General features: G+C 39.5%; 2 protein-coding genes and 1 long non-coding RNA gene across 3 annotated transcripts; 1 reads left to right on the forward strand and 2 right to left on the reverse strand.

The window, feature by feature from the left end:
* Nucleotides 1–210: 210 nt before the first annotated feature.
* Nucleotides 211–8,315, reverse strand: LOC140789641 (protein ROOT HAIR DEFECTIVE 3-like). Its single transcript, XM_073139419.1, has 23 exons — nt 8,155–8,315; nt 7,462–7,611; nt 6,911–6,977; nt 6,710–6,812; nt 6,254–6,324; nt 6,066–6,129; nt 5,913–5,978; nt 5,698–5,745; nt 5,550–5,612; nt 5,411–5,467; nt 4,896–5,054; nt 4,738–4,806; nt 4,556–4,647; nt 4,252–4,330; nt 3,577–3,742; nt 2,801–2,925; nt 2,381–2,643; nt 2,204–2,300; nt 1,945–2,106; nt 1,404–1,508; nt 1,133–1,227; nt 953–1,049; nt 211–850 (listed from the first exon to the last, which is right to left on the reverse strand). Exons 2-23 carry the CDS (start codon nt 7,607–7,609, stop codon nt 620–622), a joined length of 2,427 nt encoding a protein of 808 aa, XP_072995520.1. The 5' UTR covers nt 7,610–7,611; nt 8,155–8,315; the 3' UTR covers nt 211–619.
* Nucleotides 8,316–10,316: 2,001 nt separating this feature from the next.
* LOC140789644 (uncharacterized) lies at nt 10,317–20,355 on the reverse strand. The gene is made up of 6 exons (XR_012109227.1): nt 20,250–20,355; nt 18,569–18,943; nt 18,341–18,467; nt 17,408–17,540; nt 10,993–11,232; nt 10,317–10,503 (listed from the first exon to the last, which is right to left on the reverse strand). It is a non-coding gene; the product is annotated as an uncharacterized lncRNA (long non-coding RNA).
* LOC140789642 (polyamine oxidase 1) lies at nt 12,168–14,558 on the forward strand. Its single transcript, XM_073139420.1, has one exon. It carries the CDS (start codon nt 12,794–12,796, stop codon nt 14,375–14,377), a length of 1,584 nt encoding a protein of 527 aa, XP_072995521.1. The 5' UTR covers nt 12,168–12,793; the 3' UTR covers nt 14,378–14,558.
* Nucleotides 20,356–20,539: the final 184 nt, after the last annotated feature.

Genomic DNA, 20,539 nt, shown 5'->3' on the forward strand with positions numbered 1-20,539 from the left:
CCAAGTGTCCATAAAGCCCCCTTTTGTTTACTTTGTTGACTTTTTTTAATGGTTGTATACATGTCAACGACGCCTTGAGACACAGGAGGAGATCAATGGATTCGGATTTTGGGAGCTGTATAGTAAATTTTACTCCACAATCTTCTTAGTTTTGTAGGAATTTGGAGTGGATCAGATATTAATAAAAGAATAAATGGAGTCGAAGCTAAGTTCAAACAAATGGAAGTAAACGATACATATGCTGCTTGAAATTTTCCAATCAGTCTTCTATACATCCATTACCAAAGAGGTAAACAAGTGAAACAGCCAAAAAGAAGAATGGAAAGAGTGAAAAAAAAAATACGAATTGTGAAACCTTTAAGAGTCATTATTCCCAAACCTCTGGCAAACTCTATAAATAAGAAAAGGTGAAGCTGGCTCGAAATTCGAAATCTCTCATACAAGCAGGTGAACCGTATGCTAAATCATATTATATAGTTACATCCTTAGGTTCAGTCCTGCGAAGGCTAATGGGCATCTCACTAAACAAATGCATTTGATATTGGATTTGATCAGAGCTGACCAAAACCCCCAAGTATAACAAATTGGATATCTATAAGGGAACTACTCTTCATGCTCCTCATTGTGTTGATGGGCTTGAATACTCAACCCCACTCTCTGAGGAGGACATATTAGATGACGCATTTGACGTTGCACTGCTATATACACCATTTCTGAAGCTTTTAGAATCCAGTTCTGGGTTCCTCTGGGGCTCTGGAGCTGAAGGCCGTTGCCCTTCGTCTGCTAACTTCTTGAGGATATTCATTACTGTTGGGAGAAACTTCGTGGACAAGGAGAGGAGCCCAGAAAGCTGCATTGATGGTAATTAAGGAATCAAGATATCAGGCCTAAAAGAATCTTCTGCTATAATTCAAGAAAGAACAGAATTAAATTTCTGTAGCTTTGCACTCACAGCGCCGTTCCGGAATTCCCCGGAGATGTCCAATTGTACCCAAAGGGCTTTGCCCACAAGAAAAGTAACAAATATGACAGCAAGGTAAAATGGGTTCCTGATACATGAGGGCAAACACAGGTTTAAGTCAGACAGTAACTTCGCATTTGCATAAATGCAGCTATGTATTGAGTAAATTACCTTAGCAGCGTCATGAATTCATTGAAACCCAGGACAAGAATAGCAGCAATTGCCCATGGAGGGGGCAACCAGTTGTTGTTCCGCTTGTGGGCCTCCTGAGAAAGACAAAAGTACATGGTGAGGTCATGTTTTGCTGATACTTCATTCAGCAATCTACCTAAAGGCCAGGTTCTCATAAAAATGCTAAGAGATGTAATCTCGAATTACTCTAGCATGCAAAGTATTCTATTCAATCTCTATAAATGGTGTTAAAGAGTGAAAGTTAACATGCCTGCGCAGCAACTGCCTGACTGACAGTGTACTCGGTCTCTGACTTAAATTGCCTCCACAACGATTTGCACTGGACTGGTGTAATTAAAGTTTTTGTTGCAGAAACCTGAATACAATATTTATACAAAAAAAAACTATCTGAGAAAATAATAAATGATGTGTTCCAAAAGAAGAAAGCTTCCATTGCTTCCATATGAATAACTATGATTGAAATTAAACCAGCTAGTTAATATTATAAAACTCAACCAGCCCACTTTCCAACAGTAATGAGCAACAAAAGCAAAAGGTTAATTAAGAAGTAGGTGGGTTGCAAAAATCAATACATTACATTGTCTATGCTAGAACACAATCTGAATGATATCAGCACCCAAAATAGATGGGACTAAGGACTTGATTGTTCTTGTTGTGTAAATTTAATATCTAAGCTTTGCTACTAGTTATAGAACTTTCACCGGTTGCTTGCTTTCAAGATTAAATTACTGATAAAGATTTTCGAAAATAATTGCCTGAATTCTATTAAAGCAGATTTTCAGAACAATCACCTCCTCCCACGAGCTTGAAGCCAGAGGGTCAAATGATTGGATGCTCTTATTTGAAGCGCCAACATTTGCATTATCCACCAGAGCAAGTGAGAGAGTGTTCTCAATATTGTCACTATCATCATCCAAACGAATTGCAGCCATCACAGATAGCAGCTTCAATGACTGGAACAAAAGAAGATATTTTGTACTTGAATATCTTGAGTATTAACAGAAACGACATCCAATTATCAAAAGAAAAAGGTCAATTATCATGGCATACAGAAGAACGAGCAGTTTTTGTAATTGATCTTATATCTTCCTTTCCTGTCCAGACTCTTGGCATGGAGTCAGAGTCACGGCTAAACAATGTCGCAAACCTGTATTAATTCATACATTCAGTCTAGTTCTATAAGTAGAGGAACATAATTATCCAAAAACCATCTCCGGCATGCAGTACCTGTCCTTCATACGGATTAAAACCCTACCAGCTTCTTCTTTTGCCTTTGATTCAACAACACTTTTAGCATACTCCTCTAATTTTGCAAGCATTTTATCAACAGTTGCCTGATCAAGTTCAAAAGCTACAAGGGCTGAAGCAAGTCCAGAGACAGATACTCTAGTCTCCCGCTGAAGAAGTTTCCTTATTGCAGGCCAGGTATCATCTCCTGCTGTATCTAAAAGAGCTTCCACGGGCTCAGCAAGAGCTTTATTCAGTTGTCCCTGGAAGTGCATACCATTAATTCCCAACTATTGATAGCATTAAAAGAGATACAGTAGGATGATAACCAATCTACACATACTAAGATAGCTTCCTGCTTGAATTAATTTGTACCATCATCAATTTAAAAACATTAATGATGAGAGAATACTAGCAGACCTCATATTGGGCGCTAAGTTCAGAAAGTTTTGTGGCACGAACTGCTGTTATATGTCCATCTATATCACGCTGAAGCTTATCCCTAAATTTGGAGGGGTCCCAATTTGCTTGTTGAATAGCTGCATCTGTTAACGGAAGCATCAGCAAGTTCAGCAACAATTCTAGTAATAAATGGCCTTAAAAGAGCAGCGATAGAGGGATTGAAGAAATGCCAAAACAAAAAAACAAAAACACACCAAAAAAAGTCCTTCAAACAAGAACAGTAAAAAGGAGTAGATTTCCTCCAGAATTGATCACATGTTATTTTCATCAATCCATAAAGGTTTCACACCCTAGCTTTGTCAAATGACTGATCACGTATACCATAAGATCATGAATTAAGTACTCGCATTATAAGAACCTGAGCAGGATAGTCCTTTCAGAGAGAAAAAGTTGATTAGATTGTTTTAGCTAAGGCTGCCAATACAGCAGCAACTGGAATATATGAAATAGAAACAAAAATGCTAACTGTCCTGGAAAAGGGATTGCTGAGAGAAGTTTTTAGCTACAAGGAACATGTCTACATGTCAGCCATTTTATGGCTATGCATACTTCATTACCTGATTGAAAGATGATGTATAAGATTATGCCAAAAGTAACACCATAAACATAAAGATAAACACCATAGATCTTAATCAACTAATCACAAAGATAAAGGTGATAATCAAATTGTTTTACTTCATTCTGTGGCAGGAGAGAAAAAGGAAAACTTGCTAGATATAGTACTAACGATATACCTTTACAGCTGTTGTCAAATTTTGACATAAAAAACTGAGTGCAATCAAGAGCAGAAACTGCAAACCCTTCTCCTCTGCTGAGAGCTTTATCAAAAGCTTCCTTAAAATCATCCAGAGTTTTGGTCCGCAAATGTCCCAACAAGGATTGATAAGCAGGATTCACCATCTAGGAAACAAGAGAACTAACAAAATTTAGGTCTTATAATGCATGAGCCCTTATATTTCTGAACAACATGATGCAATGATGTGAGATGCAACAGGAGAATTTCAAACTATAAACATTTTAAGTAGCTCTTATATGGCACTTGCAATGCGACAATTCCACTGGATCTCAAGGGAGAGGCTAGAACTTGATGGAGAATAAAAGGAAGTATTAAAATTAGTTGTACAAGAAATTTCTGTAACTTGTAAAACTGATATTATTAACAACCTATATAGCTTACAAACTATAGTCACTATACGAGATCATAAGCATCACACTTCCGATAAAGCTATAAAAAAATTATTCTTTCTATGATTCAATGGATGATATGCTTACATGGTGCACAAAGAAGCAATGCTTCATACTCTAGATAGCACATCTAGTTTCAATCTCAAAGAACTTCATGCTTTAAGTAACATTAATGCTATCCATCCAGTGTAAAGGCAAAAAATCTCAAATGGAATATGGTAAACCTGCAGAAGTTTGGACTCAAGTTGTTGCCTCTTTGAAGTTCTAACACCTTCATCAAAATAAATAGCTTCCATATCATACCTGCAAAAGGAGTAAAATTTAAGATCTTAGTGGCAAGCCAAACAACATATAGAGAAACTTCTATTTCACAATATTATAGAGTACAAAAAAATTCCATTAAATGTATTCTCTAGTAAATTCAAATTAGCACAGACATATGACTACAAGCTAAAAAGCGAACTATAAGGGTCAAGAAAAGCACTCTTATCACTGCATCCTACTTATTTTTAATCCTTGATAATTTACCCAGATAAGCATTTGTCCAAAATGATGCTAAGCTTCTTTCCAAACCCTGGTACTATATCATGTTGAACATCCTCTTCAAGTTGTCGCCAATCCTATCAACGTAGAAAGACTTACAGAGAATTAATAAGGTCACAAGTACAATGGTAAACTATACAAGAGATTAAAGGATGGACTTTAATTACCTCATCAGCACTTAAATTAGCAAATTTTTCATTAGCAATTTCTTCACAACGTACAGTTGCAACCATAACCTGTAATTAGTATTTAGTAAGAATAAAAAGAGATTCCCAGCATCAATTGCAGATTACAATAATGAAGTAAAATCTAAAAGTTAACTCACCTTGTGTGCAGGTAGATCAAGATCCTTATTCTCCTTGATAATCTTCCAAATTTGTTGTCCACTAAATGAAAACCCTGCAGCAGGAACAACCCCCCGCCGATCTCCGGCAAGGCCGCCAGGAGCAATGGAATGAAAAAATCTTTGTCTTAAGCTTGCAACCTTCAGTAAAAGTATAACAGATCAAGTAATTTTGTTATAATAATAACAAGCTCGAGCCCTAAGAGCTAGAAGAAAGGTCGTGTGACAAAGATTGATTAAAATCTCGAGACCTGAGATTTGTTGAAATATATATTGAGAAATGAGCTGAATTTGTTGGAAAATTTCAACGGCTCCAAAATGCACACAATGCGATGCACATGATACCAAATAACATGGATTAATTTGCATGATCATATTTCTAACTGGAGAATTTCTGATATTGTTTAGTTTTAACTACAGATCAGTTGTAAGTCGCCTTTTGTTCTGTTCAGATCAAAGCATCTTGATTTCCACATTTAACATACAGAGTTACAGACCTGTTCCTTGAATAGCTCTTCTTTCTCTTCGTAACTTGAGAGAGCAACGACATCTACCTGTCATTAATATCATCCGATTTCAAGCACAATGAAATAAAACTAAATATAATATTGAATTTCTGGTGTATGATAGCATTACATTGAAAAATTCACTAAGTGGAGTTTCCTTGTGAGCTTCTGGCTTAGGCACACCATTCCATATCTGTCAAACACAAACAAATCCGGCTTGAAAAGGAAAAAGAACAATGCAAGACATAATGAGCAAGAAATCATTAGAGAACAATTACCTTTTGAATATCTTCCCTGAGAACAGGTTCCAGATTTTCCAAAGGTGTCTGCATAGGAAAGGAAAGTAATAAATAATTGTTAATTAGTAGCATTCAAGGTAGACCATTAGATCAAGGAATTTTTAAGGTGGTGATGATGGTGGTTCAGTTACTTCAGTAGTAGGAGATCAAGCTTCTTAAATTAGATTGAGCTGTAAGGATGGAAGAGATATTACCTTGGTTTTATCACGTATGACAAATAACAATGTTGTTTTGCGAGGACTAAACAAGCGCATCATGACCTGTTTATGATAAACAAAGTAACAGCTTTGAGTAAAAGGTGGGGACCACTTTCTTATGCAGTTGCAGGCACACCTACTCTGACTAACCTGAAATACCGTCTTCAGAAGAGGCTTATTTGCAGCCTGTTCTCTGCCAATATCATGACACCACCTATATCAAGGAACAAATTGCCCAATTACATAAGTAAAATATCTGCAAACCAGATACATCTATAATATGGAAAGAAAATTTGGAAGGAAAAAAAAATGTCTACGTCAACAGAAAACATACTTACATATTTATCAGAACAATGTCCGAAACTGCTAAAGCAAACAGAGCGCTCTGTTTCTCAAAGGCTGTATCGTCCTGACGACAAATAAAGAATGTGCAGGATGGTTCAAGAGCACCAATAAAGATAGTTCTAGAGATTCAACAGGAGAAGAAAAAGGAGACAGTAGTGTGACCATAGGCAATTAAATAATAGCCAAGTTCTTTCTATTGCAAGTTGATACATGATACAAGAGGTTAATATCTCAATAATTATGGTGAAAGATGGGTAAAAATTTGAAAGAATTGATTTCACTTGATTCGCTTGAGATTCAACTTATGAGATTATTCATATTGAACCACATGCATAGAAAAATGAGCTAATAATATCGGAAACATAAGAAATGATGCTCAAATAAAAAGCCTAACTGCAACTTTCTAGAGGTAATTTAAAACAAGATAGCATGCTGTGAGAAAGGATTACCTCTCCTCGTTCTCTTCCGTCAGTACCCTCCAAATCCATCACAAGTGTACACGGGTCAATACCATTGCACTTTGCCAACCAGATTCCTTTAGTAGTTTGCGATCTAAAGAAAAAGACTCAATATCATAGAAGTAATCAACATGAATGGAGTAATTTGAAGATGTTCATTGAATATAATCTAAATCTAAAGTCATAACTTGCCTTCCCCTGAAAGCATCCATCTCCCTAAAGTTTGTACCAAAAAGATGATTCAAAAGAGTGCTCTTTCCTGTTAAGGAAATGAAATATTACTAAAGCAAAATGTCGATTTTCACATGTTCTCGGTGTAAAAGCAAATGTGGAATGAAGAGCAGAAGCAATTTGGCCAATATAATTCTAGATAAAGACAATAGTTGGTTGGAATCTTCCCTTCTGTAACGGAACAAGCATCTAAGCCACTAGTAGTTTAGTTACAAGCCTACAACATTATACAACATACCAAACCTTCTTTAGAGTTACATAAATAAACAGAAAAACTACTACAATGATACTAACAAAAGAATATGAACTTTCCCTTGGTTTTGTCAAGTCTGAATTGCTTATTTGTTTTCATCATACCTCACAATTCTAAGCAAGAATGCAGTTACAGATGGATTGATCACGTTAATCCAACTAACCAAATTGTAGGATCAAAAGGAGAAAAGACAACAGGGTGGAAAAAGGAAATAGCAAATGATTGAACACGAATATGACTCAAGAGTCAAAATGCATACCGCTACTTTGCGGCCCCATTATAGAGACAACTGCATAGGAGAGCCCACATTCTGCCAATTTCACAGCCTTCATGAAGTCCTCAATGCCCGCAACATTGAATACACCATCTCCATCAATGAGTTGGGTAGAGCAAACACCATCACCCATTTCTGTAAGAATCAAACCTTCTGAACTATAAGTCGCATGCTTATGAACTTGAATCCATATGAATTAGGTCAAACACTTTTGCGGAGGCCAGGACATCCTTCTCTATAGAGGTATAACAACACTGAGACTCTAAAGATCAACAAGATCTCTGTCAATACATGCATGCGCTATTCCTCTGATTTTTTAAGTGCCTTTTCTATCCAAGGAGAAAATTAAATAAAACTACTCAACTAAAAATGCAACTTAAGCATGCATTTCTAGGGTTATTCTGATCCCCATAACCAGAAACTTCTCCCGCGGATCCTCTGGTCGTATCTAATTAATTAACCAACCAGTTCAAGATCAACATAACAAACAAATCATATACGATTAACTTATAAACCAAATGCAAACCATTAGGAATCTCATCAACCTGAAGAAAAACCGAGTTCCTGACCATCCGATCGATGCAAAAACTAAAGAATCGTGCCTCAATCCAACTTCAAAGCTATCAAAAAAAAAACAGCAATCTAGGTACCAGAAAGGATCGAAAATCGAAGACGTACCGAGGACAGGGGAAGAGAACTGAATCGATTGGTAGAGTGGAGAGATCGTCTACGGGAGCCCTCTCGCTTGGAATTCTAATGGCAGCGGAAGAAGGAGAGAGCGATAGGGAAAAGCGAGAAGGACCGATCCAGGATCGCCATCGTTCCCCAACTTTAAACTAATACAAATCAAATACCAAGCCGTAAAAAATAAAAATAAACAAGTAAAGAGAAAAGGTAATAATAAATATTAAAGAAAGTTAGGGGGTGGGGAGGAGGGGGTAAAAGTAAATACGTATTGCTCTACGTAGGTAGGCCCTCCTAATTAACTTTTCATTTTCTCTTTTCGAAAAAAGGAGAGAGGAATGGGACCCACTGCCGCACCGACCGAGCCACCGGAGGCGGGACCCACGAACCGCCCACCTGTCCTGACTCCTGACTTATTCCATATTTGTCTCGCTTATTCTCATTATTCGCCTCACCTCTTTTATTCTCCTATAATTTGGGACTCGGGAGGGCGCGGCGCAATTCGACGATAGTCGATAGAACGGGGATAAGATCCGTTCGATTATCCGCACGGTTATCCGGTATAGTTTATACCCGGAATCCAGTTAATATTTTTATGTGTCAATTCTTTTCAATTTCATTAATATTTTTTCCAAAGCAGACCAAAGATATTAAATTTCACAGCATTAATATTTAATATTTTGCCAATTAGGTGACGCGACGGTGGCCAACAACTTTGGTCTTATTCAGCAGTCCAAAAAGGAAGTGCTTTAATCTTTATATATAATGCAATTGTAGCCGAAAGTTAGCCAGAGGGACAACTCGATTGTCTACGGATCCACCGCCCAAACATCCACTGCTGCTGCCATCCTACCTTTTATTATCTCACATGGATAACGTTCAATAGAGGGCTTAACTAATTCGGCAATCATGGGATAACTGGTGGAATAACTTTTATACTATTCTGATAGTTTACCGGCACAGTGGTCTCACTATACTGATAGGAAACCTTAAGACACGATCGATGCAGTCAACACAAAGTTTGTACTTTAGTTATAAAGTACAACAGCAGCACCTCTTGCCCTTATTCGTTACGTTAAGTATTTTTAATTTTGGTTATATCATTATAGGTTAACGCGTGTAGCAAATATCTTAAATTGAAATTAATCTACATCATCGACTTAAATTGAAAGAATAATATGCTAATCTTTGCAATTAAGTCAGTGCACACAAGTTCCAACTTGCAAGCGGTGTCATCCTTTATCATGACAAAACTCCTCGTGCTACACTTTCCCACATGCAATGATGCAAGTTAAGGTTGGTTTAGAATTAATTACACCCAAAAGTCGGCCTACAATGCTCGAGCCCATTAACAGAATAAAATGGGGCCCCATCCAACTCCCAATGCTCTGCTCCAGCCAACCATAGGAGTATATATATTTCCACACTTATGGTAGTCTACAGCATCATAATATTGGGGTAATCCGTAATCGTTATAAAATCGAGCAAGTTTGCAGGACCAGTCCTTGGTCTGATGGAAGGAAGTCCTTGTGTCATAGAAATTATTGCTTCACCACACCATTGACATATAAATGCTTCCATATGAAAAAGCCCAACACAAGGTGGGAAAGAGACTACTCAAACCATGGGTGGTTAAACAACAGGCAATTTGTCTCTTTTTTTTATTGCATATAGATCAAAGAGCCTGGATTAAGGAAGCCTAAAGTCATCAAGCAAGGCCAGGCCAAAGGTTTAACAGTACGTGCCACTTAACTATTAAGTAAATTAACCCTCCTTGCCTCACGTGTGTTCGTGTGAGACAGTGAGTACACGGGGGGTGACAGCTGCTAATAAAATCCTTATGGGCCCCAGCATTTAAATAGGAATCCGCCAACTGTGCTCCCTGGCCCACGATACGATCCTTTTGGTACTGTGGACGTACTATTTTACTTTTCTTACTTTGCTGCATGTGTAAAGACTCATACCGTATCCACGTACGTTATTTTAATTTTTTTTTTATTACTTACTTGCTGACGTGGGTATGTGAGGAGGGCTTTTGAGCATAAATGCATGCCTAGCTGGCACTCTTGATTCTTCGATGAACCAAAGTTATATGCCAGTCAAGGTTTACGCATGTCAAGCTAGCTAAAAGGCTAAAATTGCAAAGAGCAGCCCACTGTTGCTAAATATTTCTTATATAACCCAAAGGGAGTTTATGAAAGAGAGAGAGAGAGAGAGAGAGAGAGTAATCACCATATATTATTAACTTGCTTCATTGTTGGCATCTGATTGGCTCTGCACCTGCTCCAAGGGCCAGCTCTGGTCTCGAAGAAGACGAAGAGTTCTTTCCAAAGATAATATTTCCTGAAAAGATGGAGCCATGCAAGAGAAAATAGCATGGTTTTAAAAAAATGTTTATTGGCTCAAAATATTCTGCACTTGAATCATTCATTCAAATAGTTGCAGATGATGCGATTAACAATTTACAGATAAAAATCCATTTAAGACAAAATTGTGAAAGATGGATGAGATGATTAGAGTTATCTACAGCAGACAAGGCACCGTTCGACTATGGAAGAAGACTCTTTACTCTTTTCCTCTTACAAGTCTCTGGATCGAAATCAGTGTTCATGCATGTGAATCCAGTTCCAGATCCACAAGTTGGCATAGCAGGAGTAAGTGGCCTAAGGTTCTCAAATCTCAATAGATTGGTCCTAAACTAATTCACAAAAACAAAAATTAGTAGATTGGTCCTAATGCCTTGCAGTAGCCGGGCCCATTGTGATCATATATTTTGGCTACGACAATGCAAATTCTTTTGGAATACGAGAGGACAAGTGTAGTTGACGATACCTCTAATAACTTGGAAATCCAAGTCATGAAGTGATTGGAGAAGTATCAATGTGCAAATTGGTGGTGGTGGTTGCCAGTCGCAGCTGTGATTGACGTGGCATCAAAGGAGCTCAGGATTATGGTTGGACCCATGGATTCAAATATCCAGTATGAGTCAGGATCTGGACCTCTGCAATCATATGTCAGGATGATCTGGGCCCTTGTTTCCCTCTTCTTCCTTGTTTTCTATTACTTCTCTCCCTGTAAAATATTGCACTTTTAGCATTTAGTTCCTGCTGAAGATAATCTGGTTTCAAGTCTAAGGAGAAAATGAAACATGAACTAAGTGTGTTCAAACACAAATGTGAGTACTGCAACAATTGCAGAATCTAGGGGCAGAGTAGAGTTTAATTTAGTAAGTTAATATTGCCTGGTTGGATGTTAGGATCCAGGAGTTAAACCTGCTCAATTTGTTATCAAAAGCACATATCTTAAGGAGAAACTCTATAGAAGAAGAATGAAGTTTTTTCGATACTTCTACCCACAGAATTGCAAAACAGGTAAACCGTATATTGAAGATCTAGAGGAAACAGACTCATAGACCCAAAATAGATGAGTGGCATTGTTTTAGGTACAAGCTCATCAATGATAATGACATGATACTTTGACTGATTCATATAGCAACAATTAGGTAACAATTTAAAACTTCTTAGTGAGACTAACAAGTTGCAAAAAATAGTGTACAAGATAAGTTAATTTAAGGGGTAAAGTACTGTGAGATTCCTTTAGACACCTAGACAAGATTGTTGAGTGTACGATCGCGCAATAAAAGGAAAGAATACCACATTTCATTTCCGGATAAAAGAAATTAGACTCCTAAGTCGAGTCATTAATGCCTTGCTTTCTTAGCAATGCACTTGCTAATCTATCAAACGAGGAGTAATTCAGAAAGACAGCTGCTGCTCTCAATGTACCATCTTCTTTCGCATGCCCAATAAGGCCATCTTATCTGTGTTTTATTATTATTATTTTTTAAATAAAGAAGAAAAAAAAGAGAAAAAGTTGAAAGTATCTTTTATCTAATGCAAAGTATAAAACTAACTGAACTATAATCTCAAAAACAGAGAGAGACAAACGTGTGATATCGCTTTAGCTGGTTAAGATGGCGCTTGTGTTAGCATTATTAGAGCAGAGGAAGCTAAAAAAAGAAGCAAACCAATAGTAGGATTGTAACCTTGGATGACATATACTCTTAATGACATATCAAGGCACAGCTTCTCTCTATCTATCTCTCTCTCTTGAGAAGGGCAGATACGCATGTGAGCATTATTGAGTAGTGATATGGAAGTGAGAAGGAAATCAGACAGATGGGTCCACTTCGAGTCATGAATCGACAGCGAAGCAACTAAGCACGAGAAAGAGCAGATATAATTCATATACACAAATATATCTGTCTGCATCGCCATTTATTTATACAATTGCTAATGCTACTAAGAATCTAATAAAAGATAAGCCAAGATAAGTAGTAAGCTAATAGACGTAGTAATACGTACGCTATCACATAGTTTGTGGAGCTCGAAAAAAAGGAGAGCCTAGGAAAAGGAGAGCCTCGTCCTTATTCGATTTCCAGTATTATTTCCCAGCTACCCACTATTGCTATTCTTCTCCATTGCTACTCTCTCTGCTAACCCCCTCCCCTTCCCTCCTCTTTATAATCCCCCCTCCCCCCCCAACCCCCACCCCCAATACTAATCTTCTAAGCTTATCTCTCTCTCTCTCTCTCTCTCTCTCTCTTCTTCTTCTTCTTCTCTAAGAGTTTGGGATGGTGGTAAAGAAGCCTAGAATCGTAATAGTAGGGGCGGGAATGGCGGGACTTACCGCGGCGCACCGCCTCTTCACCTCTTCGGCAGGAGGGCTCTTCGACCTAAGCGTCGTGGATGCTGGTGACCGGATCGGGGGACGGATCCTGACAGCTGATTTTGCTGGAGACCGCGTAGAGATGGGCGCCACGTGGATCCATGGCATCGAAGGCAGCCCGGTCTACGCCCTCGCGGGGGAGATCGGTGCTCTGGTCGAGGACTCACGTCCGTGGGAGCGGATGGACGGATTCCCGTCGGATCCGGTTACTGTCGCCGAGGGCGGTGGGGTCGTCGATCCGGCTGCCGTCGTGGATCCCGTCACCTCCCTCTACCGCCGCCTCATGGACGCCGCGAGATCCGGCGAGGCCGAGACCGCCGCTGACGGCAGCCTCGGCGTCGGCCCTTTCCTCCGCCGAGGCCTACAACAGTACCGCGCCTCCCGAGCCAGCGGGGGGGACAGAAACGGCGCCGGCGATCCATGGAATCTCGAGGCGTTAGAGGAGGCGGTGTTCGCGATGCACGAGTGCCAGGAGCGCACGTGCACATCGGCGGATGACCTAGCGGACCTCGACCTCGCTGCCGAGAGCGAGTACCGGGACTTCCCTGGCGACCAGATCACGATCGCGAAGGGCTACTCGCGCATAGTCGAGCACCTCGCCGCCGCCCTCCCGGCCGGGATTATCCGTCTCGGGCAGCGTCTCCGCCGCATCGAGTGGCTCCCCGATGGGGGCGGCCCCGTCCGGCTCCACTTCGTTGGCGGAGAGGACGTGGCGGCGGATCACGTGATCCTGACGGTGTCGCTCGGGGTGCTCAAGGCCGGGGGGATCGAGTTCTATCCCGCTCTCCCGGCCTTCAAGCTCGACGCCATCGGGAGGCTCGGGTTCGGTCTCGTCAATAAACTCTTCATGGAGATGGAGGCAGAGGCAGAGGCGGCGGAGTTCCCTTTCCTGCAGATGGCGTTCGGAAAGGAGGGACACGTGGCGAAGATACCGCGGTGGATCAGGAGGACGCAGTCGATCTGCCCCATCTACGGCGGCTCGCGCGTGCTGCTCGCCTGGTTTGTGGGGAAGGAGGCGATGCAGCTCGAGGCGTTGAACGACGACGAGGAGGTCATCCGGGGGGTCCACGCCACGATCGACGCCTTCCTACCGCCGTCGGTTCCAGCGCGAATCGCAAAGCCGGATCAACGGTGCAACGGAGGCGGGACCGGTGCGAAGTGGGGCGGGAAAATCGCGAGGGTGAAGAGGAGCCAGTGGGGGACGGACCCGCTCTTCTTGGGTTCCTACAGCTACGTGGCCGTCGGATCAAGCGGGGACGATCTCGATCTGATGGCCGAGCCCCTCCCACGTGGCGGCAAAGAAGATGGCGTGGCTCCTCTGCAGATACTATTTGCTGGGGAGGCGACACACCGGACGCATTACTCGACGACACACGGGGCGTATTTTAGCGGGATCAGGGAGGCTAATAGGCTGCTCCAATACTATGGCTGCACTATTAGCAACGGCAACAGCAACAGCAACAGTACCAGCAACGGCAGCAACTCCTAGTCTCCACGTGTTGCGAATTTTTACCAGTGATGTTGTGAGTGAGGTGTGGGGGGAAGGGAAGGGAAGGGAAGGGAAGGGAAGGGGAGAGAATACAAGGGGATAATTTGCTATCACGAATTACTCTATTCTATCTTTTAAAATATTGGGGTCATTTTGTTTAGTTTAAATCTTCTTCCTGCCATCAAATCTTGTTTGCGTAGGCACGACAGCCCTTGCTTCTGTGATTTCTTCCGACTTCCTTGTCCTGTGTGCCAACGCCCAACAGTGATAATATTGTTTTCTCGGTAGTAAGCTTAAGATAATAGCTACTGCTCAAATGATTTTGTATTACCTCCATTGATTACTAGACATGCACGTTTGCCATTACTTTAAAACCGCATCTTGTACACATGCCCACTCCTATCTAATCTAACTATATAGAATATTAGATTATAGTACACCGCAGATCCCGCATTAACCGGCTTCTTACAGCCTTGGTATCTCTGCTCAGATTCCCAAATATTGCTTACATGATCTATATTTGTCCATGCTTTGAACTCATTGGTGTTATATATCTGGCCAATCCTTTCACACAGGGTATAAAGTAATACCACACACATAACAGAGTGAGTTTCTCCATCCATTGTATGACTGAAGGGATGGACTTTGAGTTGCATGGCTTCTTTTTCATCAGAACTATTAAGTTAAAGGATAAAGGGTAAATGATCATCAAACTTCTTTCTTTTTCTTTTTTAATTTTCTTTTTCTGCATACCAACCTTTTGGTTGATATGAGATGAGATTCTTTCTTCTTCCTAAATCCTACTACTACTCCTACTACTCCTACTCCTACTACTACTCCTACTACTCGTACTCCTACTGGTTGGTTAATATAGATAGCGCCGCTTGTTTTGGTTGTTTATAGGCATGATCGATCAATCTGACATAAGCAATGGATCCATGAAGCCCAGCCCTCCATTATTGTAGTTTAGCTTTACTTGCCATCAGCCACGTGATGTGGGGGCAGCCACAACCTACAACACGCTGAGATCAGGCAAGATTTAAACGGGCCAATCATATAGAGAATTTTATAAATAAATCCATCGATTTATATATATATATATATATACCAATTCTTTTAATTTGTCTACTTGCCACCATTGACTATATATGATAGGTTCCATATAAGCATCCAAGTGTCGAACGTACTTACGTGCCCATGTAGGAAAATCTAAGGTACTTAACGAGAGAAAACATTATAAAGGCCGGCAGTGGGTACAGTAGGGTTTAGAAAAAGTGGCGGAACCCTATAGGTTGCTCCAATTCTTAAAAAATGAAGAGGACCTTTCGTTTATTAACGTGTCTAACCACGTCACCAGAGTAGGCAGAGTGCAGCAAATTCCTGCAACCTATAAGCTCCAGAAGGGATCCTACTATTTATTAAGCTGGCTCACAGTTTACCAAGCCAATCAACACTAAACACTTCACAGCTGTAAAAAGTGTGCCAAAAGCAATACAAGTGATGGCCCAAATCTGAACAGGTCTGCCATCTCCCTTCGCCCAAACCCTTTCCAATCCTGTCTACTGGCATAGATTCCAGAGCCTATAATATATATGGCATCTCTAGCTACTACCCTAGTGACACATATACAAAGGTGGCATGCATCACCGGATCAAACTTGACATCCAAGAGAATACTTTGTCAATTTGGCAGCACACAACTAGAGTTGTGTGAGTCTCTGTAGACAAACTGACACCTTGTCCCTCCTCTCTTTGCTTCAGGATTACAACTTTTGGGCCCTCAGTTATGGGAGAGGTATGCACTTTGGTATCAAATGTGACCCTTGGTGTGACCTTGTATGCATTATTATGATTGTATTGTATTATATGTTTGTTCTAGTGAGAAAGCTAAAGATTCCAGTCATTAAAGGAGGGGAAAAAAAAAAGGAGAGGAAGATTTGGAGCGCCGAAATATATCGCATGTCGGATGTATGCGTAGAAAAGCTAAAGATTCCTATCATTATGGGAAGTGAGAAGATTCGGAAAGCCGAAATTTATATGGAGCAAAGCATTCTAAAGCTCAATCAAAGCATCATATTGTCGGAGATTGGATGCCCCCACCAAATGACCACCAGTTTGATTAGGCCTCCGTCGAGTATGTGTTGCAGAATAGTATGAAACTGTTTTTAAAAAATTATGCTGCCTGTTTCCAAGATGGAGTTCTTGCCACTTCTTTGGAGAACGAATCAAGAAGCAATGACTCAGACAACTATACAGCAGAGAAAAAGGAATGGTTTTACTTTTACAGAGGATCGATAGGAAGGGAAATGATGACTCTAAAAGTTGAACAGAAGTACTCTGCTGTATCACTCCTTTTAACTGCTGAAGAGAAGAGATATGTCGGTAAACTTTTTAAAAAGAAATTAGAAGAGAGGTGATGTATCAACATCTCACCTCTTTCATCTTGACATCTAAGCATGCCGAGAAAATTAGAAGATACATGTGATAAATGATGTGTGCCACCCTACCCTCAATTCTAAATATATTGTCATAATATTCTATATATATATAGAGATAGATTTACTGTCATGTCAATAATATTGGGACAAGGAAAGATGTCTCACAGCAAAGGAGAGACATGATCTTTATTACTTTGCTATGATGTCCTTCTTTCTGTCACTTTGGTTAGCGTCGTTATCAGACACACACACACAGAGAAGTGGGAGGGAGAAAATAGAAAGCCTTTAGCAAATTAATGAGGATGTTAGAGGTATAGAAGAGAAAATTATTGATTCGACAAAGGAAGATATTAAAAGGATTAGTATACGTTATTTGGTCCAAATTAAAATTGACGAATGAAAACTACGTCCACCTCTTCGACATTAGCTACATATATAAGCAGATTGCGTTCGACACTGTTCTACGAGAATCATATCTTTGGTTATCTTTTGCCTATGTGTCCGTCTCTACAGAAAGGATAAAATATCTTGGCCACTAAATGACAATGTCATATAGGATAAATAGGACACTAGATGAATTGTCGTGTACTTACTTGAAATTAGCCCAAACAAAATCAGAATCGTGTGTGCAGTCTTGTATGTTTTGACGTGTACACCACTGCCAAAAGAATCCAGTGCTGCATTGGATATATATTGAACTATTCTCTGAAGGTGGATATCAAGAAGCTGCAGTCATAAAAAGCATAATGTAAAAATGGCAACCTAGCTAATAAGTATAGAAAACATTTCTGATTCTGTACTAGAGAGTAGAGAGCATTAATGAATCCCAGAAGATATTCTCCTACATGTTGCTACCCGCAGGACATTTATGTCTAAATTATCTAGGACTTGGATCACTTATTCTGAACAGTATTTCACTATTTTGGGCATTATCAATGACGTGTGTAATAAAACTATCAATAAAGAAGAAAACGTTTGCCTCTCGTATTAACAGGATTCTTTATAACAGTATTTTATGGACACTAGGCACTAGCTCAATAAAAATGTATCCTTCCTACTGTTGTCTGACTATGAGCTTGCCTCTAAGAAAGAATAAATATCTTTGACCACTATATGACCATGTTATAAAGGATATTGAGTCAATCTATGTTAATCAGATACGGACCTAGAGAAGATCCTTACTGTGTCTAGAATTCTCCTGCCAATTGACAAAACCACCTCCAAATAACTACATCTATTGTGGTGCCCATCTGCAATATTGTCAAGATGACTGATCATCTGTCACCTCTAATCAGACCTACCGCGAATTAATACACAGATTACTAAGAGCCTAAGACTACAATACCAGTACGGCGACATGCTATGTCTGCAAGTGTTCATAGATATGCAACAGAATAATAACAAACCAACATAGAACATTTCCGTGAAACATATCCTAGATGCAAAGGATCATAATTTCCAAAATATGAAAATGCATGTAATTTGGCATAAAATCGTCAACATTTAACTGTAAACATTTTGCTTACCAACACATCATTTCAATTGTAACATCTTTTTCATGTTTATCTAACAAGTTCCAAATATCCTCTCAGCACCTTCAGCCACAACTTATCCTCCAACCAACAGATATACATAGTGTTAAATTGACATTTCCTGACCAATACAACTAAATAAGATAACAATTCCTAAGCATTGCAACTAAAGATATTAAGTATCTACAATTTTGAAAGAGGAATACGCTTTAAATCATCAACCTTTATCCAAAACTTAACGATGTGTCAATGACTCGTGATGCAAATGTCTAAAAGTACACTTTGATTCTTCCGGATATCAAATGCAATAGTAATCCCGAAGAGCAAGATCATTTTCTTCCTTTTCATTCTTGTCATATGCAAAAAATAAGTACTTGCTAAAATATATGCAGTAAAGGTATGATTTAGAAAAGATTTTAGAAGATGAAAGTACATGTAATGTCATATAGTAGTTCTTATGAAAGCAACACCTCCTTATACTGGGTTCGTATAATATGGCATTGCACATTGCTTGCACAATCTTGGTCATAGAAATCAACTCATGTCCATCAAAAGACATGCCTCATAATCTGGAAATATCTAATAGAAATAAACTGCCTGAAAAATAAAAAGCAGAGAATCATGTTAATACCACAATAAAGATCAATTTCTCTGTACCAGCTAGTGTAATATTTATAAAGGGTGTAAAGCATCTTAGCGGGTATTGATAGCAGTGTGCTATATTTGTTTCATTCTCAGGCTAATCTCGCAGGTTTAGCAAAGTCTCTTTTAAAAAACTTTCACCTTCCGAATCCTCAAACTGATCCCAGTTCTTACTAATTAAAAGCATGACCCATAATGGCCATTTGAACCTGGCGAAGCACTTTTCAATCACATAGAAGTCTAGACAAACTAGATTATAATTCGTGTAAGTATAAAACAATAAACAGGACCGGTTAAGTTTTATTACTTGTTAGTAGTAGTGCCTTGATGCAATAGATTATCTTCTTGCAATCATGCATTGAGGAAAAATAGAACATTTCTGTATTAGTAAGAAACAGAAAGTTAGAAGAAGAAAAAGCTAAGCCAAAGGTGTTACCCGTCAGTGCATCACTTGTGATCATTTTAACATTACATATGACCTACCCCTAACCTAGAAACAAGGTCAGCACTTTCGATCAAAATATTTTCATTTCAGCTACAGCAGATCAATTTCGAGTTTTTAACCAACCAATCTGAAATTTCCCATCAGCCATTAGCATTTCATTAGTTCCAACAATTTTTTTATTTCAGAGCAAATATGTACAATTACACTATGGTTTCAGTCAGTCTTGGTGGTTAAAATGAAACTTATAAACAAGGAAGGGTTTAAACTCATCTTTCATTTCTTTATGCTATGCATGGATGATGAATCAAACTTGAAGTGATCGCTTCCATACATACAACTTGATAATTCAACTCGATATGTCCCTATAGCAGAAGAGATTATCCACCGTGGTCTTCGAAATTTATCCTCATTTAAATAGATCAGTAAAAGATTACAATCAGGAGGTCACGTGTAGTTCATAGCAAGATACCAGTAAATTATAGCGCACAAAATTTCAATAATAGCTTAACAAGTATCCGAAGTTGAAATAATTTCTTAACTGAAACAAATCAAGCAACATGGTTAAGATGGCAACTCCAACGCCATAATATTATAAATACTTGCATTCCTCCAGCAATTGCATAGTTAGACTATCACTGATTCAGACCACACTCGATGCATCGATATCTCACACAAAACAAACGACTAGAAATTAGCATTTACTTCCCCTAATTCTACTACCAAAATGAAAATGTTAAAAAAGACCTCCATTCTAGGTTAGCATGAGAAAGAGTTCCTCTCAGGAATTGAATCAAACGACTTCCAGGCAATACTTACGTTTGTAGTACGGCACGGCACCAACTCGCTCGGAGAAGACCTGCAGCTGATGAGAGCGATCCATCGCTCTCGAGGCCGTAACGTTTACGTCTCTCTCGGTATCTCTCTCACTCTCTATATATAGACGGTTCGAGATTCGAGTGTTCTACTGGATTGGCTATTGGGCCGAAACAAGCCCAAAAGTTTGTCACTAAAGCGAACTCAATCTGGCCCGACATTCCACAGTATATTAGCAAGCAGGACAATTTCATTTAGACTCATAAATTAACATTGTTTTTAATACGCACTCT

The sequence above is a fragment of the Typha latifolia genome, chromosome 5 (assembly GCF_019914945.1).
Source record: "Typha latifolia isolate L0001 chromosome 5, TyphaL0001v2, whole genome shotgun sequence".
Taxonomy (NCBI): Eukaryota; Viridiplantae; Streptophyta; class Magnoliopsida; order Poales; family Typhaceae; genus Typha; species Typha latifolia.